The 26,735-nt window shown below is 37.7% G+C and overlaps 6 protein-coding genes, 1 non-coding gene and 1 pseudogene across 9 annotated transcripts; 3 read left to right on the forward strand and 5 right to left on the reverse strand.

Moving 5' to 3' along the window:
• Positions 1–3,100: 3,100 nt before the first annotated feature.
• LOC110227174 lies at positions 3,101–5,295 on the reverse strand (annotated as a pseudogene).
• A 2,152-nt stretch (positions 5,296–7,447) lies between these two features.
• LOC9308328 (pentatricopeptide repeat-containing protein At3g16010) lies at positions 7,448–8,136 on the forward strand. Its single transcript, XM_021020572.1, has 2 exons — positions 7,448–7,853; positions 7,931–8,136. Exons 1-2 carry the CDS (start codon positions 7,448–7,450, stop codon positions 8,134–8,136), a joined length of 612 nt encoding a protein of 203 aa, XP_020876231.1.
• A 1,688-nt stretch (positions 8,137–9,824) lies between these two features.
• On the reverse strand, positions 9,825–13,298 carry LOC9308329 (replication factor C subunit 3). The gene is made up of 11 exons (XM_021021283.1): positions 13,084–13,298; positions 12,893–13,003; positions 12,641–12,673; positions 12,205–12,373; positions 11,568–11,749; positions 10,906–11,042; positions 10,688–10,786; positions 10,534–10,603; positions 10,376–10,450; positions 10,178–10,223; positions 9,825–10,085 (listed from the first exon to the last, which is right to left on the reverse strand). The coding sequence occupies exons 1-11, from the start codon at positions 13,165–13,167 to the stop codon at positions 10,027–10,029; spliced, it is 1,065 nt and encodes a 354-aa protein (XP_020876942.1). The 5' UTR covers positions 13,168–13,298; the 3' UTR covers positions 9,825–10,026.
• A 1,227-nt stretch (positions 13,299–14,525) lies between these two features.
• On the forward strand, positions 14,526–15,641 carry LOC110227175. Its single transcript, XM_021020573.1, has one exon. It carries the CDS (start codon positions 14,526–14,528, stop codon positions 15,507–15,509), a length of 984 nt encoding a protein of 327 aa, XP_020876232.1. The 3' UTR covers positions 15,510–15,641.
• Positions 15,642–17,679: 2,038 nt separating this feature from the next.
• On the reverse strand, positions 17,680–20,431 carry LOC9310418 (heparan-alpha-glucosaminide N-acetyltransferase). 3 transcript variants are annotated; one of them, XM_021021263.1, is made up of 13 exons: positions 20,292–20,431; positions 20,058–20,195; positions 19,886–19,967; positions 19,728–19,804; positions 19,523–19,638; positions 19,311–19,428; positions 19,113–19,229; positions 18,828–18,919; positions 18,677–18,743; positions 18,497–18,578; positions 18,322–18,413; positions 18,079–18,222; positions 17,680–17,976 (listed from the first exon to the last, which is right to left on the reverse strand). In XM_021021263.1, the coding sequence occupies exons 1-13, from the start codon at positions 20,379–20,381 to the stop codon at positions 17,830–17,832; spliced, it is 1,362 nt and encodes a 453-aa protein (XP_020876922.1). In that variant the 5' UTR covers positions 20,382–20,431; the 3' UTR covers positions 17,680–17,829. The 3 variants fall into 3 exon arrangements, with proteins under 3 accessions (XP_020876922.1, XP_020876924.1, XP_020876923.1); XM_021021265.1 differs by lacking the exon at positions 19,523–19,638 and having other exon boundaries at positions 19,747–19,804; XM_021021264.1 differs by lacking the exon at positions 19,523–19,638 and having other exon boundaries at positions 19,311–19,439.
• A 493-nt stretch (positions 20,432–20,924) lies between these two features.
• On the reverse strand, positions 20,925–22,915 carry LOC9310419 (sm-like protein LSM4). Its single transcript, XM_002874306.2, has 8 exons — positions 22,773–22,915; positions 22,607–22,647; positions 22,472–22,513; positions 22,242–22,340; positions 22,047–22,124; positions 21,605–21,641; positions 21,367–21,474; positions 20,925–21,271 (listed from the first exon to the last, which is right to left on the reverse strand). The coding sequence occupies exons 2-8, from the start codon at positions 22,607–22,609 to the stop codon at positions 21,249–21,251; spliced, it is 390 nt and encodes a 129-aa protein (XP_002874352.2). The 5' UTR covers positions 22,610–22,647; positions 22,773–22,915; the 3' UTR covers positions 20,925–21,248.
• Positions 22,916–23,048: 133 nt separating this feature from the next.
• Positions 23,049–23,120, forward strand: TRNAE-UUC. Its single transcript has one exon. It is a non-coding gene; the product is annotated as a tRNA-Glu (tRNA).
• Positions 23,121–23,174: 54 nt separating this feature from the next.
• Positions 23,175–25,525, reverse strand: LOC9310420. Its single transcript, XM_021021291.1, has 7 exons — positions 24,934–25,525; positions 24,785–24,862; positions 24,565–24,707; positions 24,263–24,333; positions 24,049–24,144; positions 23,707–23,799; positions 23,175–23,569 (listed from the first exon to the last, which is right to left on the reverse strand). Exons 1-7 carry the CDS (start codon positions 25,369–25,371, stop codon positions 23,487–23,489), a joined length of 1,002 nt encoding a protein of 333 aa, XP_020876950.1. The 5' UTR covers positions 25,372–25,525; the 3' UTR covers positions 23,175–23,486.
• Between the last annotated feature and the right edge of the window lie 1,210 nt (positions 25,526–26,735).

Consider the following 26,735-nt stretch of genomic DNA (forward strand, 5'->3'; position numbering starts at 1 on the left):
TGTTATGATAGTGTGAAGTATGAGGACAAAAAAGCTTTATGTCAAGGTCTGACACGTCTAATCCATTCAGTGCTGCTATTGCCTCTACCCTTTGGTGAAAGTCGTTTTGGCTAAGGACATCATTATTGTAGCTTTTCTGGACATGTGCTTCATACAGCTTCTTTATTGTGACTCCATTATCTTCTTTGTTTTAGACTGTAGTAATCTGGAAAGTGACTAGGATGAATAGCTCTTGTTGTGCACGGATCTGTTCTTGCCACCACGTCACATTGTTGAACAGTGTCAGCCACTTGTAAAGTATCTTGTAATGATGTTTCCTTCTGGTGAAGATGCACTTCGCCAAGTATTGAAGCAGCTCCTTCTTGTGAACAAGGACTCCAATAGTGTACAAGTCCGCCATGTACCAAAGTACAAGATACCCTTCTATTGGGAATCTTCCATAGTGAACCGGGTTCAAGTTGATGGTGGTGAGGAATGGATATACCGGATGATAAGGTAGGCGAAAGAGTGGTCCTTGGTCAAGACCATATCTATGGATGTAGAGCTTCAAGAAACCATGAAGTGTCTCGATGCCTCTGTAGATCAAAACATTGTCCAGCATCTTCTCTTGTAAACCTTGTGGCATACTTGCGATCATACTCCTTAAGGTGTTTTCCGTTGGATTTTCTGGACTCAAGGTGAGAATCATTGGGACGATGGTTGAGATTTGTCGTTGAGTTCTCGATAGGAAATCAGGGAGAAAGTTGTCTTTTCCTTTGATATGTTTCACTTCGAACTTCCATTGTGAAAACCAGCTTGCCCACCTTAGTAGTTGTGCTTGTGGTAGGACCTTCTGCTTGAATTGTATCATCTTAGGAAATGATGACATGTCCATCTCGATGAGGAAATGCTGGCCCACCAAGTGAAACTCGAACTTTTCTCTCCCTCTTTTTACTGCAAGTATCTCCTTGTAGGTTGAATGGTAGTGCTTTTCACTGTCCTTGAAAACTCCGCTTTTGTAACCACAAATATGTCTTTTCCCTTTCTCATCTTCTTCCAAAAGGACTGCTCCCTAGTAAAAATCACTTGCATCCGTTTGTAGGATTCATCTGCCTTTTGATGGAATCTTTAATGCTGGCAAGGTCTTCGAAATTCGTTTTAGCTCTCTTACTACTTCTGTACATTTTTTATCCCAAGTAGGGGCATTTTTCTTGAGTTGATCAGAGAGTATCGATCTGTGCTTCGCCAGGCCATGGATGAATTCCGACATGTAATTGACAATGCCAAGGAATTGTTGGACTTGCTTGAAAGAGAGGTTTTCGTCAGGGAACTCATCGAGTTGTGTTGCAATATGAGGCTGAAGATGATATTCTCCTTGAGAGATGTGCATACCCAGAAAGTCTATCTAAGTTTCTCCAATCGCCATTTTCTTTTTAGAAAGCATGACTCCATATTGTTGCACAATGTTGTGAAATTTCGCCAGCAGTGCTGTATGGGAATCAATGTCTGGAGAGAATAGTAGAATATCGTCGATGTAGACCAGTGCGTTTGGGAGGATTGGCTCAAATATCTTGATTATGGCTTTTTGAAATAATGAAGGTGTAATCTTTAATCCAAACAGCATGACCTTCTAGTGGTAATGTCTATCTGGTATGCAGAAGCCCGTCTTTGGTCTATCCTCTGGTTTGATTCCAAGTTGCCAAAAACCTGCTTTCAGGTCGAATTTGGAGAAGACTTGTGCTTGAGGAAGTCTTTGGAATATGACTTCTCTCTTTGGTAGGGGAAACTTATCGTCTACAAGGAAATGGTTTAGCGGTTGGTAGTTAATGACTAGCCTTAGTTTTCCTCGCACTTGTTCAACTCTTTTGTTGACATAGAAAGCTTCACATGCCCATGGTGAGGTGGTCTTCTCAATGAGGTCTTCTCTTTGGAGTTGGTCAACTTCTTCAAGAGCCAGATTATAATGGTATGGATTCATTCCCGGATGGCTTGCTTTGGTTGGATTGACATCTTCATTTTTCTTGAAAGGTAGTGATATAAAGAAGTCCGGGTTCTTCCATAACGGTGATGAACACTTTGTGAGGAACTCCAAATGTGAGGCAACGCAAGAAGTTTTGATGATTTCGTCTTTGACGGGATTGAGAATCTCCATAGGGTAAAGATGAGAGACAGTAGTCAATGGTAGTAGATGATTCTTGTGTTTAAGCCCTTTGGGATACCAAGATACTCTTTTGAGGCCATGAAGGACATCAAACCCAAGTATCAAGTCTTTTCCAGGAAGTTCAGACCCGTATACCTTAGATTTGATCATGTATCCCGGAAAGAGTTGGATATAGATAGGCTTGCTGGTTAAGGAGATGTGGAAAATCTGACCATTAGCCGCCTTGAAAGCCACCGAACAGGGATTCCAGTGAGAAGCTGGAAGTATGTCTGGCTTGATGATGGACGATGCTGCTCCCGTGTCCATATAAGCTATGACTGAGATTGGTTTGTCATCTTTGGTCGGGAAGATGTAGATTTTGGCGTTGGGTGATGGTTGGGATATGTACGCCAATTCTTCCTTCTTTGGTTCTTCAACCTTGTAGGCATCAAATGTGTAGAGGTCAAATAGCATGAATTGGTCATCTCCGTCTTCTTCTTCTTCAGTGCTTGATCCATCTGAAGAGTCTTCATCTTGTTCTATACCCATAGCTAGAATTATGTTGTCTTATGGTTCATCGTCAAGAGAGAAAATGGATTCAATGTCGGAGTCATCGATATCTTCGATTTGGGCCAAGTATCCGAGTAGATTATCTCTTTTCTTCTTGTTTGGGCATTGTTTTGCGTAATGACCTTTCTTCTTGTAGATGTAACATCTATCTGATTTCTTGAAACCTCTTTGTGACTTTTTCCTGAAGAACTTCCACTTATTTCTTCCTGACAGTTAAGGATACTTCTTGTGCCATTTCTTCTTGAATCTTCTTTCTTTTCTGTAACTTGTTGTGCATCCACAATTCTTTTGTTTGCATTTAATGGAGAGATCTGGACGATCACATGCTCTTCCAAGGAGTTTTCCTTCTTCTTGTATTTGCTTTAAAAACTTTTAGTGATTGCATAACTTCTCTAGAGCTGCAAGAGATGTCTAGAATATTTCTCCTAAAGAGGCTTGAGCAAGATTTGCATTCTTGAAAGAAAGCATCCTAGAAGTCTCGTTTCCAAGTGGTTCTGGAAGTGAGTTTAAGTATGATTGCTTAAGATTGACGTCATCTATCCCGTTTAGGGCGTAGAACCTTTTAGACATCCTCCCATAGTGCTTTTCTAGATCTCTTCGTTTGAAAGAACAACACTTCATGCTGAGATATTCTTCCCTTGCCTGGTCCGTGTAGTGATTCCATGCTCCAAGAAACTCATTGTGGATGTGTCCGACTAATGCATCAATTGAAGGAGTTTGACGTATTTGCAACTGTCGGTACTCACCAAGGCTTATCCACCATTGTCTGAGTCGTCCTTGGAATTTGGAGACTAATTTGTCAATGACCGTAGGGAGGGTGGCTCCTAGGTGGAGTAAATGTTCTGTAAGCCAAGCATGCATCTCATAGATCTTGTCTCGCCATTTGGATGAAGGAATTTCATCAAAAGAGAAACCATGATGTGGTTCAGCATCAAACCTTGGATTCCACTCTGGTGGAGGCTTCTTATGTTCTCTCCCTTCTTCGTATATGTTCCCATCATCGCTGACCATGTCATTTTCTTCTACAGTTGGTTCTACCATCATGAAATGTGGGATTAGTACTTCGTCCTCTGCTTCTTCTTTTATCTTTCCAGATCTTCTTGGTTTGACCTTGCGCTCTAAACTTGTCTCTTGTTTAGCAACCTTCTCAAGGAAAGTAGAAATTAGATTGGCGTGTTCTACCATAAATTGATCTTCACTTCTTTCAGGCGGGTTTTGGGACTTTGAAGTACTTGGAACATATTCCTTTTCTTTTTCTGTTGATTGTTTCCTCTTTGTGACTTGTTTTTCTGTAGCAACTCGTGTTGGTAGGAAGGAGGATGAGCAAAAAACACTTGGGTCTTGGGAAAAAGATAAATGTTGTGATTGGGCCGTATGAGGTGGAGTATAAACAGGATAAGGTGTAAAAAGGTCATATGGCATTGGCTGGGGTTTTGGCTGATTTTGTAAGGAATTTAGTTGGGCTCTGAGGGATTTTAGTTCTGACTCCTTTTGGTACATGAGGAGTGAGTTTATGGAAACAGTAATGGCTAGATGAAGGAGTTCTTGGTGTAGAGAAGAAATTCTCCTGATTATATCTTTGATGGAGAGGTCTATGAAGGTTACCTTTTTGTCAATTTGGCTTAGTAGGTGATTTTGAGTTGCCGCATTTTCTGATTGCCAATTTAGCATTGCTTCTGCTGCGCTGATTTGCTTTATTGAATCATCTGGATTTTTTATGTTCGGGGTTCTGATCTTCCACGAGTGCTTGATGTTGTTTTCTTCAAAATCTTGTGATGGGAATGATGGTGCTTGATCTGATGGAGGACCACACATGTAGCTCAACCGAACTTCTTGTATATCTGGAGTTGCATGGGTCAAAATATTACTTGGGTATAATACATTGTATTCAAAGTTTCTTCCGCTCGGTTCTCCAAGTAGGCCGACTTGCGGGTCTCCCGACTCATAACGCTCTTTGAGAATCTGTTGAGAAGACTTATTCTTTCTTCGTCTTGGTGTGTCTTCTTCATCAGAACTGTTTATTAAGCACTTTTCACAATCACAAACATCAAAGAAATTTGTGACTTGTATCATCAGCAAATGAGTAGACAGGATCTCCGAGTGAATCAAACGACTCGATTGGAATGTCAGGTAGTTGCTTGTATAGTTTCTCATCAAAATTATCGTCTGTTGGAGAGATCGTATTGATTTCTGTGCAGAAAGTTGTTGGTCTTGGCTTTTCCTCTTGTTGCTTAAAGGCAATCTCTACGGCTCCGTCTTTTCTTCTGTGAATAGAGGAATCCACCGATTGTATTGGAATACTTCTATCATGGAGTTTCTCATAGTTCGTCACCCATGATTTAGGAAGTAACTTGACCAGTTCTTCTCTAGGGATTTTTCTTGGAATATGTATGCATGAAGGGCTATGTTGTGATTCCAGCTGAATGAGCAGAGCATCCTCTGTATCTCTAGAAAGGCTAAGATCCATAGCATGGTTTTGGACTCGGTACGCCATCTGATGGTGGAGTGTCGCCGCATAAGTATTTCCGACTTGTGGAGCACCTGTGATTTGGAGTTGGATCTGCATATTCTTGTAGATTTGGGGATCTTCAAGCGCCACATTGAAGTTTGGGAATAGTGTGACAAAGATAGTACCCCCCTCGGATACTTTCAGGTAATCTCCACACTTTGTTCCTCTTAAGCCTATTCTCGAGATTGATGGTTTAGGGCTTTAGGAGAAAAGGAATTTGGAAAAGAAAAATGTGGCTTCTTTCTGCTCTAATGGTTTTGACCCAAACATATGTTTTGATCCACGTATTTTCTGGGCTGTGCGGATGCTGGATGATCCAAAACTCATAAGAATACTGAACATTCCAAAGTAGAAATCCGATACTGAGTGTGCCCTTATGTGGTATGAGCAGAAAGTTGATCATCAATTTGTTTGTTCAGTCCTCGAGATAGAAGTTAACATAAATGTCAAGATCCAGTTTTTCAAGTGGGCGGCTAAAGTAAGACACTTTAATCATGATATCTCCACCTACGTGACATTAATACGTTGCCTTGAAGAAGCTAGGCTTTATGGTGAAATACTGAAATATATGCAACGATGGAAGAGGTGATCCGTAGCCCACATGTTGGATTTAGCCCAGCGGTACTTGATAACATGGGATTTTCGCCCATATTTGTTATTGTTTTCTTATGTTTTAGGGAGCATTTGGAGTGATTTCAGAGCTAAGAGGGAGTTATTCAAGTATTTATGGAGCCAAGAAGGTTTTAAGAGTTTTTGAGCTTTAAAGACCAAAAGGCGATCAAAACCCGTTTCAAGACAGTTTCTGTACGTCAAAAGTATGGCATCCGTTAGAGGTCTTCCCGGTTACTAAATCAAGAGATCTTGGTGGCTATGGAAATCTAGAAGAGTCAAGATTCGTCTCGAAGTGGAATCAGAGCTTTTCATTGATCCGTTAAGAAGTTATGACCAGAAGAGTGAAGACATGTCCAGACCGGCCAGAAGCTATGCAACCGTTCCGGAGCTTCTAGACCGCACCGGTCACAAGGGCCGAGCCCGGGCTGCCTCCTAATCCCCACCCCGGTCACTAATGCCTCTACCCTGTCCAGAGACGCAAGTTTCACTTAACCTAATCTACGGGAAAAGACGCTTTTACCCCTAGACCTAACCCTTGGTTCTCGAAACCTATAAATACATGTTGAAAGCCCTAAACCTAGTGTGCCTTCACCCGTGCCTCAAAGCTTTCTCTGCCCCCGCCGAAGAGCTGCAGCCGTCGTCCATTGAAGCTTTGAAGAATCACCAAATCTCACTCTCTTTGCTCTTGCTTTCTCTAAGATCTATTAAGGTGAAGTCTTACCTCTTGTATTCTACATTCAAAGAAGTAATCTCTAAACCCTATTCAGTTCTTATCCCTTTCTTTCTTATGAGTTTATCAAACCTTACTTTGATGATCTCTTTAACCATAGAGTAGTTTTCTAGTTGGGTTTAAAGGGTTAATCAAAGGGGGGACATGATCGATCGTTTAAGTGGCGATACTTAGGGTTTTCTTTGATCGTTTACACTGTATTCTTTCTAAGTAAGTTGTTTCTTAATGCATGTAGTTAGATTTATGTCCTAACTCGTGATCCCAAGTGTTTAAATTGCTCACAAGGTTGTTTAATACGCTAGACCTAGCTTACGAATGTGTATCGTGTTATAACAAGCACACACCACTTAGTTATAGGGTTTTATGGACTATAATCGAACTTGATCTTATTGCTTTGATATATGCGTCGTTGCCTGCGTTAGTTGAGTAACAGAGTATAAGGATTTTAGCCGACTAATTCTATAACATAAGGTTAGCCAAATCTTAGTGTTTCGTATGTCCGAGACTTGGAAGTAAACAAACCTAATTCTAGTATTTCTTAGATAGCGATCATTGAACCCCCCTGCGATACCCTTATGCCCAACGTTTGTCTCTTATTGATTTACTTGCTTTATTTCCCGCGTTCATTTACTTGCTTTCTTTACTTGCTTTCTTATTTACTTTTACTTGCAAACCGTGACACCACAACCAACCCCTCTTTATTATTTTGTCCTAGCTTTACTTTGTCTAACGACTTGTCCGAATTACTTCTCTCTCTGTGGATTCGATATCCTAAGTACTTCGATTGATTGTTGTGCACTTGCAGCTTATTAATTGTGTTATTTGGGATTTTTAAAACCTGATACGCATCCCGCGAACACGATCAGTACTCTTTGAGTTTGTAAAAGTATTTAGCCGTGCTAAGAAGATGAACGAAGCTTTGTCGTTTTTTTACAAGGCGAAAGAACGCAAGTGCATATCCACTTCTAGCACTTACAACTCGGTAATTCCGATGATCATGAAAGAAGGACTCCATGAGAAAGTCCATGAGGTTTACGCTGAGATGTGTAACGAACGTGGCTGTTTTCCCGACATGGTTACTTACTCTGCGCTTATATCCTTATATGAAAAATTAGGCCGTGATGATTCTGCGGTAAGGTTGTTTGATGAGATGAAGGATATATTGTTTGGAATATACTTTAAGGAGGGTAAAGTTGAGAAGGCTTTACATCTTTTCCAGGAGATGAAACGAGCAGGTTGCTTTCAAACGGTTTATGCGTACACAGAACTGATAAAGGGACTTGGTAATGCTGGGTGGGTAGAAGAAGCATATGGTTTATATAAGGACATGCTTAGAGATGGATTGACTCCTGATGTTGTCTTCTTAATCTATCTCATGAGAACATGTTAGGCAAAGCGGGTCGAGTGAAGGATTTGAGAAATGTCTTTAATGAGATGGGGATGTGTAGTAGGATCAATGAGCTCGAGCAAAGCATCCATGACCTAAGAGCTGAGATGAATGCAGAAGGCACTCCTCCTTCCGCCTCTGAATCAGTCGATGAACCTAAGACACCCGTTGTTTCCACTTTTAAAGCGTTCACACAAAAGTTCTTATGATTGGCAGCAGTGGCGGACCCAGGAATATATTTTACCAGGGTCATAAAAAAATTAGTGATTTAAAAAATGTAAATCATATACTTTATTACGGAAATATATTACACAAACATTAAATATATTAGAAAAAAATTAAGTTTTTTCATAATCAACAAAAACTTATACTAAATCCTAAAATTGATATAGTGATTTTCGAGACTAAGAAAAGAATAAACATAATTATAAATAAAAAAATACCAAAACAGTCAGTTTGGAGAGTCGAACATGGGTTCAAGGGGTTTTAAAACACAGATTTTAGCCAAATATGCTACACGAACTTTAAGGTTTTCTATGCATTCACACAGGTTTTAATAATTTGACCAGGTCAGGTGACCTCCCCATTTCTTTAGTGGGTCCGCCCTTGATTGGCAGCATTTTCCGAGGAAAATACTATGAAATTCTTGAGACTTGAAATGACTTTTAGTTCGTTTAAACTCTATAGGATTGATTTTAGTTTGTGATTTTTTTGATAACTAATTTATAATACACTAGGCGTTGTGTACTACGCGTTGCGTAGGTTTGAAATTAATATAACAAATTTGTAAATGCGTTATGACTAAATCTATACTAGTATTTTTGAAGTACTTTTAGCGGGTGGTTAAATTGTTTTCGGACACAAATGGTATCCGATCCGATAAAAAAAATTACTTCATAAAAATTTGGTTGTTCGGGTTATATTTAACCCAACTCTTACACCGGTTTTGCCAAAAAGTCGGATACAAATACTACCAAATTTGGATCGTGTCCACTAATTACGTTTCTATATTTAAAAATATCTTTATTTTTAAATATAGAAACGATCCAATTTAAAAACAGAAACGTTTCTATTTTCCGTTTATGTAATTCTAAGGTGGGTTGTTTAGCTCGATTTTCTAGATTTCTACTTTCGGAAGTTACTTTTGTAAACTCTTCTCATCCTGATTGGACAACCATTTATGGAGTGACTTTTTAATTAATGTGTGGTTGACAAAAAAAATAAAAATAAAAATAAAGATATTTAGAAATTTTTAAAAGGGAATATATTACCCAATTAAAAAGGGAAAATATTCTCAGAATTACGGTTCTCCCAAAATTCTGCCATGAATTCATGTTTGCCCACTTCTACTAGGATTTCAATACATGTCGAGGAATTAGACATTGGAAATTCATGAACATAATGAGCTTTCCTAAAAGGGAAGGAGACCTAGGATTCCGAGACATTAAATCCATCAACTTACAGTTTTTTGAGAAAGCAATTATGGCGAAATCTCATTGTCTCATCCAATGTTCTCTATAATCTTTAAGGTCGATATTTTAAGCGTTCATTCCCTTCTCACATGAATGGAGTCCACAATCAATATATATATATATATATCATGAAGTGCAACATTGATGCACCGTATGGGCGGACAAAACTTGGATCAGCGAAGGTTAGGTTAGTAGAAATGATCAAACGAGATTCAGGATTGTGGGCGAAGATTTGCCTAAATTTCGTTCTTCGTTGGCTACTGAAGGTGAAGCCTATGTTCGGTAGACTTTGTTCCCTACCGCAAAAATCTAATGTGTTCACTTTGACAGGATTTCAACATCTTTTAGCTCTTAACTCTCATCAAGCCCATAGAGTTGCAAATCGAATAGCCACTTTTTGTTGTGTTGTTCCGAATCGGCTAGTCTTTTGTTGCGGACTGATAGGCCAAACCACTTCCATAGTTAATGAAATTAAGACAGTCAAGTTGAGGGAAAGAAAGTCTGCAACATCAAAAGCTAAAACGACCCACTAAAAAGAAACCTTAACTTCAGAACCTCGGATCACGCATAAAAAAACAGTACAAGTGCAAGCCTATCCTTTTTTCCTCGATTTGGAGCATCTCTTCTCTACCCAAATGTTGAAATGAGGAAATTTTTGTATATGCTCATAAACTTGGCCACAAATGCTGCAGTGTAACACCAACACAAAGTAAGAAGATGATATTTTTTTATGTAGCCTATATGGGCCATATGCAATAACTAGAAGAGTTTTATATACCTTCTATGTGAAATATGGCTTTCTGACCTAATCGCATCCGATGTTCCTGTAAGAAGAGCCAAAGAAATATCATCAAGCAAGCCATAAAAACAAAAGGACGGGAGCTCAGGCTCAAATGAGAAGACAGATGTTGAGATAATGGTGAGGAGAAATCAAATTCGCAAGCTAAGACTAAGAGCGGTATACATATATTCTTACATAATATGCGGCCCAGTGACAGACTTCAAGCTTCAGCTCTGAGTCCAGTTTCTTCAGCAATTCATGAAGAAGTCTCTGGGAAAGCATAAACTATTGGTAAAAAAAAGACACAAGGGACCCAAATACATAATATATAACTGAATTAGGTTGTTTAAGACCTTTAGAATGACTTCTGGTGGAATGCAGTTAACTAGCAATTCGTACACCTTTCCACGCACCTGAAATAACCTGAAGAAGCACACAATAGATGATAAATTCAAAGTATGTTTCAAGTTATATACTGTAAAACTAAATGATTCACTAGAGTCTGACTTTTTAGGGCTTTGTTCCTTCATCATGTCAGTTGCTATTTCAGCAACATACTCTTCCCAATCCATGGGAGATATCACTTGGTTACCTGTGAACGGATAGCTACAAAGAAAAAATGAATATCAAGATTAAAGTAACGTAAAGTTAATTTTCTAAAACTTGAAACAACAAAAGAATCAAACTCATTTATTGTCTGCATAGATACAGTTTATGATGCTTACTTTTGGACACGACAAGTCTCAAGTGACAAAATAGCTCTTCTTAGACTGCGATTTGATTTTTCAGCAATACGAGCAGCAAAACCCTGGGGCAGTTGCAGACTTTCTTTCTTTGCAACGAACTCCAACACTTTCACTATCTGGTAAAAGAGACCTATATTTTTGTTAACAATAATCTTGCATACTTTATTTTTGCAAGAAAGTTTACACAGGCCAAATGAAGCAAACACTGAATCTTATGTAATATTTCTGATAGCAACTACAGATTCTTCATAGTATATTTTAAAGTCACATGAACAATAGTATAATCACATGAACAGTGATAGTCATGAAAGATTTCTTAGTAAGGATAAAAGCAGATACATAAAGACAAGTTAACTTGTTTTTTTCTTGCCAATCTAGTGAAACGTACACAGCAAAAATGGCAAGAATATGTACGAACTGATTTCTACATCGAGTTGATCTAAAGAACAAAAAAATGAAATGAAATTTCGAGATCTCCCATAGGATGCGCATTTTTAAGACAGGATTTGATATGAGTTAGCTCTTAGAAAGCCACTAAAAGCCACAAAACAAGATTTGGTTTCTCAACACCGGATTAGACACACAGCCTCATGTATTATATAAACAAATATTTTACAAAAAAATAGGGTGCATTTACGTACCTCTTCCTGCGAAGGTGCATTTATGCGTACATTGAGACAACGAGACTTAATGGCTTCGGTAACCTTCGAAGAGCTGTTACAGCATAAGATGAGACGGCAAGATGAGCTGTATTTCTCCATTGTTCTCCGCAGAGAATGTTGAGCTTCTCGTGAGAGCTTGTCAACCTCATTTAATACCAACACTGCCCAAACCAAAAAAAAAAACACACACACACATACACAAAATAATTCATTTGGGCACAACCAAGTACTTATCGCATGTATCAGACATCATCCAAAATCCATATGTGAAAAGAAGTTGAACTACTTTGGCAGGTAATAAAGGCATGTAAGAGACCAGAGACAAGTTGATAATCAAAAACATAGAACCATCTAGATGTATAAAGAAACATTCAGCTGAACAAAAAGTCTTAAAACTAGATATACGAGGCAACCATCTAACTGAACAGGAAAAAGAAAAAGAGAACTATACTATGAACCATAAAATGTAGACCAGATCTACCACAGCAGTATACGAATTGAAGACATCAAACGCCCTTATAAAAGCCTCACTCTTCATAGATGCTTCAAAGAAATACTAAGAGCCCTGACGATACTGTTGTATAGAAAAAGAGTCAGGCAGAACACTAATTCTTACCCTTATATCCCTTCTTTCCTTTCGTGTCAATTGGTCTGTTCTTGGCCATTTCTTTAATTATCTCCTGAACGATATATCGATCCTGAAAGCCTGCATCACTTGGAGTAAGTTCCACATGATTGGTGCTTGACAATGTAGTGAGCTCCAGATCAATAGTTCTACTCCCAGCCTACATTGTGCAAAGTTAACATAACAGAAGATTAAAGAAAATAAAATTGACAAGTATCACAATGTTTTCATGTTTAAAAGAAGAATCAACCGAGAAGAACCACCAACTAAAGAAATTGATAGCAAACACAATTCACATCTCTGCGTTCACAAGTAAGATGGAAACACAATTTACTGATCCAACAAGGGCACAAGACTAATACAGACATCAAGCAGCAAGATCTTTAGAAGCAAAAGCAACGAAAACAGAAAACAATGTGTAACTCACATCAACTTTCCACGCCCTGTTCTCCACTTTGACCTGCAGTCAAGTAAATCAAGCAATTTCTCAGTTGCCATACGCCAAAAAAGTAGTAATAAGAAGATAAACATCAATCTAAAGTGAAAGTAACTTCCTAAATCAAAAACAACATTTCAACATGCAAAAAACAACCAATTTACTTTTCTCAACAGCATTAGGGTTCAAAGTCTTCATCTTTTACTACTGAGAACGATATTAGGGTTTAAGAAAGAAAGATACCTTCTCTGCACTGGCACCATATATCTGCTTGAGAAGCGCCATAATTAGGGTTTTCTTACCAGAACCTGACGGTCCATAGAAGAGCAAATGCGGACAATCTTGCTCGGTAACCTAAGAGGAGAATCGAAAATTAGCTTCCAATTCATCGAAAAATCCCCAAAATGTCCTAGGGTTTGAACAAAAAGGCGTACCAATTTCTTGAGATTTTGGGCGATATCTTCATGAACGATGACCTTGTCGAGTGATTTCGGCCTGTACTTGTCGACCCACAACATCTTTGCTCTCCACCGGAGGAGTTTTTGGAGGAAGATAGTGAAAGTGGCGGGAAAGAAGTGAATCGTCTTCTTCTTCCGCAGCAGCTTTTGGTGTGAGACGTCTTTAAGCTCTTTTTCTTCGCTTACACATTCCCACGTCAGGTCAAAGGACCAAACCCTCTCTTTCCTTTAGAGTCTTTTGGTACCATACCGGTTCGCGGATATAGCAATTGCGGATCGAGTAAGGGTATTTCGGATATCAACATTTAGCAATTGCAGATCGAGTAAGGGTATTTCGGATATCAACATTTAGCAATTGCAAAAAACCAAAAAAATTGGGAAACAGTAGGATATGGATCATTCAGATATTTAAGTCCTAGTACGGGTAGATCGGTGGTAGCATACCGGTTCGTGGATAATAGCAATTGCAGATCGGATAAGGGTATTTAGGATATCGAAAATTAGCAATTGCGGATAGGATAAGGGTATTGAGGATATCGAAAATTACTATCCACAGTGTAGGTGAAAGAGAAAACTGTGGGAAACAGTAGGATACGGATCATTCGGATATTTAAGTTCCAATCCGGGTAGATCGGTGAAACCGGCCTGAAATGCACATACAAAGCCTATATCATCAACAAAGGATTCTGACTCAAGGTTTATAAACATTATACATAACTTATCATGAATTTGATTACATAACTTATCATGAATTTGATTGTAGTTGCGACACGTGTCATCCACAATTTCTAAACACAACTAAAAAACAATTTCTCTGAAATTTGATTTTAAATATTTCCTTCGACGATTTTGTTTTTTAATTAAAAAAGAAAACCACGATCTGGATTTTTTGGTTTTCCACGATCCTCAAATGAACTTCCCACTTAGATCACCTTTATCAACTGATCTTCTTCAAATCACCATATATACCAGAATCAATTATCACAATCATTCCTCCACTCACTTTTGCTAAACCACCATTGAATCTGCACAAAATTGCAGTTAATTTTACGAACATGACAATTTTCAATCAGATCTCGAAACCGTTCTTCTTACTCGACCGCTGAGCCCAATCCCTCACCAATTCCCGGTTTGTCCTTTAAGCTAACCTTCCACCGCTTTCATCGTCTTCCTTCTCCACTCAAAAAGTGAATTCTATTCATCCACTTACCTTCTTCAAATCAACAAAGATTCTGAATTTTTTTTTGATCTAGCAGTTACTTTTGCTTCGTAATCCTAAAGGTCCTTTTGGGCTTTGTCAATTTGATTGCAGGTGTGACTGTGGTTGTTTGCAACATGAACGTTGATTTCACGTGGTGCTTATGCTACAAATCTCTATTCTACAACTTATCATGATTTACATTCTCGGCCCCAACCGAATGTGGTGCATAAGAAACAGGAATTTTTGGGAACTAAACCCCGCTACTTCTGGAAGTTGGATTTGGAGGAGCTTATGTAAGCTAAGAATGTGTGCTAGGCCTTTTTTGGTCTGTGATATTGGGTCCGGAATTACCGCGAGCTTCTGGCACGATAACTGGACTGATTATGGGCCTTTAATCGATCTGGTTGGGCCTCTTGGTCCTCGTGTTACTGGACTGCCTACGAATGCTGTGGTGCGGGATGCACTGAGGGGTCGCAGCTGGTGGATCTCTTCTTCCAGAAGCAGGAATCCAGTAATTACTCTCTTACGGAATTTGTTACTTTCTCCTGAGAATATGGTTGATTGTGAGCAGGACGACACTTATTTGTGGAAACCTGATCAAAACGCACCGTCTAACCGGTTCTCCACGGCAAAAACTTGGTTAGCTCTTAACCCGATTGGCCCAATCATTCCTTGGCACAAATCTGTCTGGTTTAAGGATCGGATCCCGAAACACGCTTTCATTTGCTGGGTGGTGGCATGGAATCGTCTTCCCACTCGGGATAGGCTCCGCAGCTGGAACATGGCTGTCCCTTCTGCCTGCGTTTTGTGCTCCTCACATGATGAATCTCGCGACCATCTCTTTTTTAGGTGTGCGTTTAGCTCTGGAATCTGGAGTTATTACACACGCAAGGCGAATTTAACTCCTCCAAGTCAATTTATGGACTGCCTAATTTGGCTTCAGACTGCTTCTCGCGATAGGAATGTCTCTTACATTCTTAAACTCCTATTTCAGGCCTCCATTTATGCTATTTGGAGGGAGCGAAATTCTCGCATACATTCGGATTCAAATCGATCCTCTCAGTCCATCATCAAGGAAATCAACCTCACGATTCGAGCCAGGCTCGATCCTTTGTCTAGGGCTCGACGTCCCTCCTCTTCTTTAGGGTCTCTCCTTTCCTCCTGGTTTGGTGTGTTTCAAACCAGGGGTGCTTCGCTTTAACTTGTTTGTTTGTTGTTGTCGTGCAGGTTGTCTGCAGTTTGTGTTTTTATTTTGGGCCATGTGGCTTTGTTGGGCTTAGGCCTTGTAATGTTTATTTAATGGAAATTTAAAATTAAAAAAAAAAAAAAAAAATGTGGTGCATATGCTACAAATAGTAAATATATTCGAAATTCTTTTTCTTTTGTTTGCTATTTTTTTCCGTTACTAGGATCGGACCCGCGGTCCACCGCGGGAGAATATTGGTTTACATACGTTGATTTTAATATTGTGCGTGTTTTAAGTAGAGCGAATCGTGTAGTGTACATATAAATATTCATAATAACGAATTATAGAGAAAATGTTAAATTGTTTATAATTAAACCGATCATATTAATTATGATTACAAAATGGAATTTTATGTTTTAGAATTCTAAAATTAGTCGATTCAGAGAAATTAGAGCAGTCAAAATAGGTCAAAAACCGTGGGTCGAGCCCAAATCATCTCACTATGGGGCAGATTTGGGAAAATATATTAAACCCGTAAATAAACGGGCCACATGGATTGATTTTTAATCGGTTTTCGTCCGCGGGTTGGCGGATCAGCCCGCATGTTAGTATTTATTGATAAAAATATAATTTATTCAATATTTGGTAATTTAAAAAACTTTTAATAAATGAAATTATAATATTTATAAATATAATGATATATAAAATTATTTTCTCTAAATTTTCTTTTATTTATTTATTTTAGTAGTATTTTAAATTTACGTTACTTTAAAATTAATTAAACAAAATCCACGGACAACCCCGCAAATCAGCATACATTTGCGGGACGGGTTTGTGTTTCATATATGCTACCCGCGGGTCGTGTGGACCGACTAACTATATGTCAAAATATATTTTGCCTATCACAAAACGGGCTTAACGGGACGAATCAACTCGCTTTGACAGCTCTAATGGGAATATTATTTAGTCATACAACAAAATAGAGTTTGGACATAGGAATAATAGAATCTGTATCTTATTTGTTAGATGAGAGATTGAAACTTTGAGAGGTGAAATATAATGATTAAAAATTAATTATTATTTTTGATGATTCACAAAATTTAATAAATACATCTTGTTGAATAATTCTAAAAATCATCTTAGCGAAATAGGTTTTGGAAAATATTGGTTTATATTGTTAGCAATATAAAATCCACATTATTAGTATCCATATTTAAAGATCTTATGGTAGATTTGCTTGTTAATGGTATAATTTAAAGGAATACTTTATTAGTATATGCATTTAATGGTTAATCGAGTAATTAAGAAGATATCATATAAGTCGAGATTGTTTTGATTGTTTAAATATTTATTTTTCTAATCGGTATCCGATTGTATTTATTGCGAAACAATAGTATCCGTTATTAGTCGAGGTTTAATTTTGGGTCAGTTTAAAAAAGTTAATTATACTCAAAGATCCGTTTGCTTTAATTTCGGGTCAATTTGTGTTAATTTTTCAATTTAACCCGACCCAATTCAAAATGAATTCAATTTGTATTTCTCTTTTAATAGTATAGAGATACATTATTGATGAGATCACAATGAATGATATAAAAGAAGAACTCAACATTTCTTACTTTTTTTTTTACAACATTTATTACTTGTGGATGATAAGTTTAGAATACAGAATTCTAACTTTTTATGTTTATATACTTTAGATGATTCCAGAGTTTCAGTTTGAATATATACATTTTATGTATCGTTAGCACCACATCGTTGAAGGGAATAGAGGAGGTACAAGAGAAAACGAAACGGGACGTGAAAATGAATAATGGGTTTCATGTATATGTATTTTCTTCAACGATTATCTCAACAGTTCTGCATTTGCATCAATGTGTCATCAACTGTTCAAGTTACGGATTTATTATAATAAAAAAAAAAAAGCTATGGATTTATTAAATTTTTTAGAATTCTTAATTATGAAATTGTTTATTAATAAATTTTGTTGCAACTTGAACTTTTTTCTATTTGCAATCATCTGTATTTCCTTATACTATTTATCTACATTTTTGCTTACTGCGTGGATCAACATAGATGTTCTTAAATTTGTATACTTTTTACGACATTTTTTTTTTATAAATATCTTTTAGATGTTAACTTATCTTTTAACCTTTTAATCATAATTATTTAATGTGGAACCTTAGTATGTTGTTCATATGCTTAAACCCAACAAATTATAAAAATATAATAAGCGTAATCTTTTCCCAGATTCTGTTTCATCTCTCGATCATGTTCATGGGAAAAGCTAATATAACTAGTACAACTTCAACATAGAGTAGGTATTTTCACGGTCTACTTAGAGTTTCCAATAGATCTTGAATCTATGAAACACACCAGTGACCAAACCCCAGAAGAGAATCTCCGCGAAAATGACATACATAAGCACACCAACTCTTTTTGAATGCCAAACTCTGATAAAAACATGCTCTCGGATCCAAGTTATCTAGAAAGGTATCATAATACAGTTAGTAAACTTCAATTGAGCCACTAAGAGGAGAAGAATAAAGCCCATTTGAGATTTTCAGAGTAAGTAACTGTTTCTTACCAGTGTATTGTGCGGGTGGCGATAGTACCAACCATTGAAGAAAGCAGCCAAAATACCTTCAGCTCCCATCACGTAGACCAACATTGCGTTCATGCCTATCCATTTTAGAGGCAGAAACATGTGTTTCCACTCCAATACATCAACCTGCGAAAACCCAAAACAATAAACAATAAATCTGTTTTGTCCAATGTTTGTCAAACGTCTTCGTTGTTGTCAATGTCAATGTGGTGGAGCAAGAATTACCAGAGAATACAATGAAGAGAAGACGAGTGCAGCTGCACCGGAGGTCACACATATGTAGCTGAAACTGTAGAGTTGTTTGTTCAAAGGCATCACTGCAAAAACATTTTTGAGTTTGTCACATATGTTAAGAGAAGAAACTGTTTTGAGTTGGATCAAAAGGCAAGGTGTTTCTCACAGTGTGTGAAATGCAGAGTAAGTCCGAGAGTGAGGAAAACAAGACCGGTGGAGATCCAATGTTTCAGCCGAGCTAAATGCCCCTGCAAGAACTTGGTAATGTTAAAATAATGATATTGGAAAGATAAAACGGTGAAGTTCGAAGGAGCTTGAGGCGTATATTTCATTCCAGTAAGTTGACCTTCATGTGTATGATAATATGTCCAAAATGGACTCCGATGATTGTAGAGAGAATAGCAGATATGGAGCTACATCACACAAGTTTCTGAGTGTTATAAACTTCTGAAGATGATGCTAATGCTCAGTTAGTGATTAGGGTGACAAGATTAGACCTCAAGATTCCTTCAGGCTCAAACGGAGCATGGCACCATGACGGTGCATCTTGGCGTAAAGCTCCCTCATAGGGGGAATCATCGGTGAAAGCCTAAAACTCAAAAGAACACATTATGATTGAGTCCATTGACATGAGAAATATATCACTAATATATAGATCCTTCCTTTTATCTTCTATGACATAAATACTCAAGGCACAAGGATTGACATAAAACATTTCACAGTCAGAAATTGCTAACATGGTCAATCTAGAGGCAAGCACAAAGGGAAATTGGATATTGAACCTTAGATCGTCTCCACGCAGGATGGTGATACATATGATTGATCACTAAAACTTGTCTGTCAACATATCCAACAGCATTGCAAGGAGGGTTTAGCTTTCCTCTCACTCCACATGATACCTAGGAAGAATTCACTGAATTTATCATGAAGTGCACAAGACATAATAATAGTCTCATTCTCCTAAACATCGAAAGACTTACGGATTGGATTTTCCCGTACAGAATGCTATCTTTATCATTGACAACAAATTCCCAGTCAGGAACGTAAGTTCCATAGAGTGTAGCCAGATAAATCACGAGAACTGATACACCCACAATCCTGTGAATACACTAAAAACAAGATTAATCTGAAACTCTCAGTCTGATTTTTATGAAATTTTAATTCTGACTAACTCAAATGTCAGGTATTTTACCAATGGCAATAATATGACTTGAATATTGACAACCTTCCAGTTGACAGATTCTCCTCATGTAAGTCCTTTGTGAAGATTTCGATCAATGCTACTACCAAGTAGGATAAAGCAATCCTCTACATGAAAACAGATATAAGACAAACATGAACCTTCTAGGTTACAGGACATAAATACATAAAGATGGATCTTGAGCCTGAGAAAACACCTGAAGAATCCCACAAAACCTCATCATAGTCACATCAACACCATAGCTTAATTCGTCAGGAGCGTGAGAGAATCCACCTTCACAGCAAAAGAAATAAAGTGTCCAAATTTAGATTAAGTAAAGAAGCTACTAAGTTTAACAGGCCAAAGTTAAATTACCCTGCAGTAGAAGACCCCAGAAAAGAAGCTTGCAGGTCCTAAAACACACCTTCTTACAAGCTTCAAATTTATTCGAAATCCTCTGAAAACAAAACAGGTGCGTAATCCAATTTTTATGCAACAACATCGAAACTGTTGTAGAATTATGAGAGCTTTCGAGTTTCTAATTGACCTTCAAGGAAAGAGCGATGGAGACGCCAACGATGAACAAAAAGAAAGGCATGACGAAATCAGCCAAATTGCAGCCGTTCCACGGAGCGTGAGCAATCATTGGCCAGTCTCCTCCGGCGTCATCCACGAGAATCATCAACTTTTAGACGCAGAACTCGAAATATGTTTTAGTAGAAAATTAAAAAGCTTAGAGTTGGAAATTTGGCAGAAGTAGAGAGAAGAAAGAGATACGCACGGCGACAGTGAGGCCGCGGAAGATGTCGAGAGAAGCAAGTCTTTGTCTGTTGTTTCCGGCGAGACTCCTCTCCACTTTGATTTCCGCCATTCACTTTCAGTTCTTTGGAAGGTGACTATCGCTTCTTCTACTACGAGTAGAACGCACCATTTGTTTTGCTCATGCCTTAATTTGTATGGATTTTTTCTTGGGTACTATTTTTTATTTTTGAAAAAATACAGATTAATTCTATCAAATTCAAAATAATATGCAATGTAGCCTTTATTTGCTACCGTCAATTCGTAAAACTTTGACATTACATTGCATATTATATTAGAGTTCGTAAGATTATTCTGCATTTATCAAAAATAACGGATAAAATTACAAAAATAAACAAATTTGAAAGTTTTTTTTTTTTGCGTTTTTTACCTCCACGGATTTTTTAATAACGGATAAAAGTGTAAAAATGAACGAATTTGACAAAAAAAAAAAAAACAAGTCTAACGTAATCTTTTAATAAATATTTCTATTATTTAAGTGTTGAGAAAAATAAAATAAAATAAATTCTTACGACCAAAGTATTCATTCTCGGGCATATTCCATTATTCGTAAATGGTCAGACGATAGTAGCAAATTATATTTTTATCACAAGGATTTTATCAGATAACAATTATATTAATTCAAGACCAAACGGATTCAATTTTAAGCGAAAATGAAACAGTATTCTCCAAAACAAATTGGAAGTTCATATCTCATATACCATCACAAATTGCACAAAAAGGCAAAAGACAAATTTCATTTTCCAAAAGATGAAAAAAGGAGAATCGAAAAACACACTCCCTATCCCTTACATACTTAATAGAAAACCAACAACAGACCAACTTCTTATGTAACTTTTGGTTTTCTCCACAATCATACTAGCAAGGGAAGTTAGCAGATTTGGCAGTAGAAACTGACAAAGTCCAAAAACTTGTTGCATCAACCACGCCCGCGACCTGCTCCTGTTTCCACAACAAATACAAGAGTTTAGCTTAAATCCAATTGTGGCAGACAACTACGGATATGGTCATAACAAATTTTGGCTGTGTATTTTTACCTCTGTTTCCACCCATCTTCCCCATTGAAGTTCCTCGCCCTCTGCCTCTGGCCCCTCCATCATCCACACCACGTCCTCTTCCACGTCCAACCCCTGGTGGTTTTCTATCTGCACATATACTTAACCATTGTTTTACAATTGGAGTATACTCAATGTCTAATCTGGCTAGATATTAACACCTAAAACAACTCAAAGCATATCTCAGTAAAGGCACAATATGACATGAGTAATACTATACCTGTGCGACTCTTCTCCTCCTGTACTTTATCAATCACCTGAAGAGAGAAGAAATCAATAAGTCAGTCAACTCAATCTAGTTTGAAGCAGTAAGAACATAAATAGAACCAGCATATGACTGTCCTTCTTAAGTGATTATGTTAGATCATAGAGGGATTGAAAACAAAATTTTAAAAATAGAGTATCTCAAGATATTCAGAAACACAACACAGCAAAGTCGATAAAAGTAAGTCAACATTCTGGTCAGGCAAAACCATTCCCTGTGATATCGTCTAAGACGCACTACAACAAGAGGGCACATCATCTGCTGAACTCAAGGTTCAACAGAAAAATGCCTCTTGGAGCACATATCTGATTTGGCTAAGCATCATCATTCCAGAGAGAGGGGAACAAAGAAAAAACTAGATCAGGCAAGAGGCATATACACAAATAGTATATATTACCTCATCTGGAACTCGAAGGTACTTAATTGTGTTACCACGGATATAACATTCCGGCATTCTCCAAAACCTATCTCCGTCCTACAGCGTAACAAAGCAGTAACATATCTGAGTGTCAACCACACAAAGTTTCATCACAAAGTCTTAACAAATGAATATTTGTATCAACAATTCAACATATAAAAGCATAAAGGTAACCTTTGATGTACAGATGACTTCACGCAGATGAATGTTCATCCATGTATCACAATTCACCAGATGCCCATTGTATGTCTCTCCATTCTTGAGCTCCACGAGCTACCAACACAATTCAAAACGGATTCAAAATTTCAGAAAAAGGAAGTTCCTTTAGATCCCTAATGCAATGCTCACTTAAACTCAACTCCATTATAACTAAATTATAAGCAAGGGTCGAAATTTTGACTTACCATAGGATGCCCTTGAGCAGTTTTGAGCAGCGATAGAGGAAGCTAAAAACCAAAACAAAAGCTAGAGTAAAAAAAATTGACACTTTAACGCAAACGAGAAAGAACGAAAAACCCTAAGTCCGTTAAGCAAGTTACCATCTTTTCAAATCAGAAGCTTTTAGAGATCCGTAAAGAACCTGAAAACATCAGAGAAGAGAAATATAACATTAAACCCTCCACAAGATGCGGAAGAACCAACAATGAAAGCAGAACAAAAACCCTAATTTGGTTATTTGGAAAAATCTGAAAGAAACGGAGAAACCTTGCTATATACTAAGAAGATCGGCTTCCTCTTCCACAAGAAGGTGAACGATTAGAAGAAGTAAGAGCTCGGAGGCGACGAAACTTCGAAATCTGTTTGCTTTTTCGACTTCTCGGGTTCTTGACAGTGAGAGGGATTTCTAATGAATCGGTGGTCTTTTAGGTCAATGGGAAGTTTAAGAGTTTTGCACTCGAGTCCCTTAACTTTACAATATTTCCAATCTCGTACTTTATTATCGTACTTTATTATCTATCATAGAGAAGTCTAGTCAATAAATCCGATGTCGTCCAGCGGTTAGGATATCTGGCTTTCACCCAGGAGACCCGGGTTCGATTCCCGGCATCGGAGCTTTTTATAATAATTGTGTATTAGCAGCCGTTGGAGATGGTTATCTGGAGAAAAATAACTAATCCTTAATATGTTATTGAAGCTCTGGAAATTAATTAATTTACATCACCACCACAAACTGTGTGAATCAAAGGCAAGTGATATGTCAAATCTAATCCTAAACGTTTCCAGTAAGTTTAAACCCTCTGACACTTTATACAATTACCTGAGAGATTGTTAAAGCTATTTGCAACCCACAATACACTTGAAACCTGTCTAAATTATCAACTAACTCGAACGTTCTTGAACCTCTGACCATCTCCAATAACTAGATCTTAATCAAAGTTTCAATCAGACAACTGTGGGATTGTGAATCTGTAACTGGTTTCAGCACACGAAAAGCTGATAGTCAGGTTCGTGAGTTCCGACATTCAAGTAATTGACATCAACCGCGGTTGTTCCCAAATCATCTGGTTAAGACAGGAAATTTTCAATCAATCATTTAATTTTGTAATATATTTTGAGTGCATAATCCATGTGAGCTACGTACAATGAAGCAAATACTACAGGGTGAATAAGATGAAAGAAGGCTTAGAGTTGTTCAAACCTTCGTATATTGTTCTTACAAACTTGACATAGTCAGGGATGAGATCTCGGTATATGACTCCATCCGGATGCGCATCAAGCACCACAAGTACACCTACGGATCAATCAAAGAAAAGGAAGATTTAAAAGGTAACATTACAATTGTTACTCGCAATTCTAATGAACGTAACACAGGACAAAATTTTGGAATGAACAAGAGAATTCATGGATGCGTTTGTTTGAATCAATAGAAATGTTAGACATAAGTCGTGAAAGGCAAGATCATCTTGAAACTATGAAGTGTTCAGATCTTTAGGAAATTTAGTTCTTTCTATTACTCTCAGAGATGATACAGAAATTATACCTGGAGCAAGCCAATCTGGAGAAGAGTTGCTGGGTAATGGTGCAAGCCAGAGGATATTCCTCAAGTTCATTGAATCATCGTATTTCATGTCAGATCCTAACAAAAATGAGATACAATCATAATACTAAAGGTTTAAGGGATTTATGTGATCATTTCTATGTTTCAAGAGATTTCAGGAAAAGTAACAGTCACACAGACTAAGAGCACACATTACCTCTCTGGCAATATCCCATGTTGTAAGGAAACACTTTCTTGTCGTAGGCTGGATACTCTTTAGCATGAAACCTACCATCACCAATCAGATACTGATCAACAACACTCACTAAAATCTTGTAACCAGCTAGAAAATTCTTCCAATAATCATTTCCTATGTTCAACCTTTCAAGAAATTTCAATTGCAACAAGGATTTTGATTCTTTACACAAATTCAACACTGCTCTGTAAATTTCCTCATTACAGTACTATTTCAAAAACCCTAGTGTAGTTAGTGTGCATTGAGAAGAAAAGGAGACTTACAATATTCCAAGGCGTCCAGATTCTGAGGCAAGAAATAAATGACCATGAAACAAATCATATCGAGTCAACGAAACATTCAATCCAACACTAGGTCCCCTAGATTCAATTAGATGAAACAAGAACTCGAAATATGAGTTCACTTCCTGTTCATTAGCATCATCAATCAGATCACAACACCATAAGATCAAAGACCAACAATGGTTCAAAATTATGTTTTTACCTCTGCTATAAAATGACGACCATAAGGACTTCTTGTAAGTTGACATCTATCTCTTCTTGATCGTTCAACATCAGGAACCTATAAACCAAATTTAACCAATTCAATCTAACGAACAATAACCAAATCAAACCATCAAATTGGAGACAAACCGGGATCATTTTGGGATTGAGAGTTCGCTGAATTGAACCGGGATCACCACCGGAGTCAACAGCGAGACGAGCTAGCTCTAGAACCGACTCCGGTGGCCACCAGATTAGAGAATTATCCTCTTCAAACTTACTCAGCTTCTCAACGGCGTCAATTTTTCCTGAACAGAGTCCAGTGCGAAGCGAACATCGTCCCAATTCGGGTTTAGATTTATCCGATTTGAAAGGGACGAGGAATTTGAGACAAGATTTGATTTCTCGAGAGACGATTGGGTTGAGGCAAGACGCGGTGGAGGATGGTCCGAGAACAGAGAGAAGATCGCCGGCGGTGGCTTTTGGCAAGGAAGACGGAGATTGGGAACTGGCGAGTTTGAAAGAAGCTGCTGCGATGGAGAAGGAGATGAAAATGGTGAAACGAAGAGGAACGTATGAATTCACCATTGTCGTGTCCTTCCTCTGAATTTTTGGTGAATCCACATTATCTTTGTTCTTGTGGGAGAGATTGGAGAATGGTGAAGAGAGACAGTAGAGTCACGTAAACTCCATTTATTTTGTTAAGTAATAATTATTAAAAGAGTTTAATCAAAGAAGCCATTAATTAGGGAGAAACAATCAGATTCGTTTTGTCACTTCATTTTGGTCAACAATTTGTGGACAACCAGAAAACCCATTAAGAAGCCCGTTAAGAGACAAATAAGGCTGCTTCAATCAAACTAATCTGATCATCCATCAAATCTAACATTCCACTACAAATTCTTTTTTTTTTTTTTTTTTTTTTTTGTCGGCCAAATTATCACTTGATAAAAGAAACAAGATACAGCGTTTTCATCATACATTTCATCATACATCAGAAAATATAAGAGACAACATAAGGAGTAGGCCTGGGCAAAAAAATCGGACCCGATACCCGAACCGATACCCGGACCGAAAAAATCGGGTTGGGGCGGGTTAGGGTATTAGAAAATTACCTCATTGGGTAGAGTATTGGATTACCTGTGGGTATCAGGTCGGGTCGGGGATTACCCGTTACCCATTTAGGGTACCCACAAACCCGAAGAAATACACATGTTTATATATGTATATAGATAATTAGATATATAGTCTTATATAGTTATATACTTATATGTAGGATAATAATCTCGTTGGCCCCATGTCCTCAAATCATTCTCTACTTAGCCCCCCCATATAAAAAACTTGTGTTTAATTAGTTATTTTATTTTAAAAAAATAGTAAAAGACAAATAAAATTGGGCTTTTCGATTTATTTACTGATCCAACCTGATTTTGGATCTATATCCACATATTTTGGGTCATATTTCGGATCTTTTAATTCCCAAATCAAGAAACACAAACCCTAACTCTCTAACGCCACTCTTTCATCTTCTTCGTTTTCTCTCTTTTAGAGACTGTGAATCTCCGAATCTCTCTAACCCTAACTCTTTCGATCTCGTTTCGTCTCCTTCTTCTTCTCTCTTCTCTCGATACTCTTTCGTCTTCTTCTTCTTCCTTCTTCACTCGTTTCTATTGATCCAAAGATCGTCCTTCTCTCTTCTTCTCCGTGAAATCCACCGTAAAATCGAAGAATCCGCCGTGAGAACTCCGGCGTGTCTTCTCTTGGTAAGATTTCATTAGTTAGATCCCTCATTTTGATTGATTGTGTTGGGTTTAATTAGGTTTTGATTTGTTCTGATTTCTTCTTCTCTATGAAAGTTTGAGATGTAGTTCTCTTTGATTTTGTTTGAAACAGATGCATTTTTGATGGAATTTCATTTGTTAGATCCCTAATTTCGATTGATTGTGTTGGGT

This window comes from Arabidopsis lyrata (genome assembly GCF_000004255.2).
Source record: "Arabidopsis lyrata subsp. lyrata unplaced genomic scaffold ARALYscaffold_6, whole genome shotgun sequence".
Classification (NCBI taxonomy): domain Eukaryota; kingdom Viridiplantae; phylum Streptophyta; class Magnoliopsida; order Brassicales; family Brassicaceae; genus Arabidopsis; species Arabidopsis lyrata.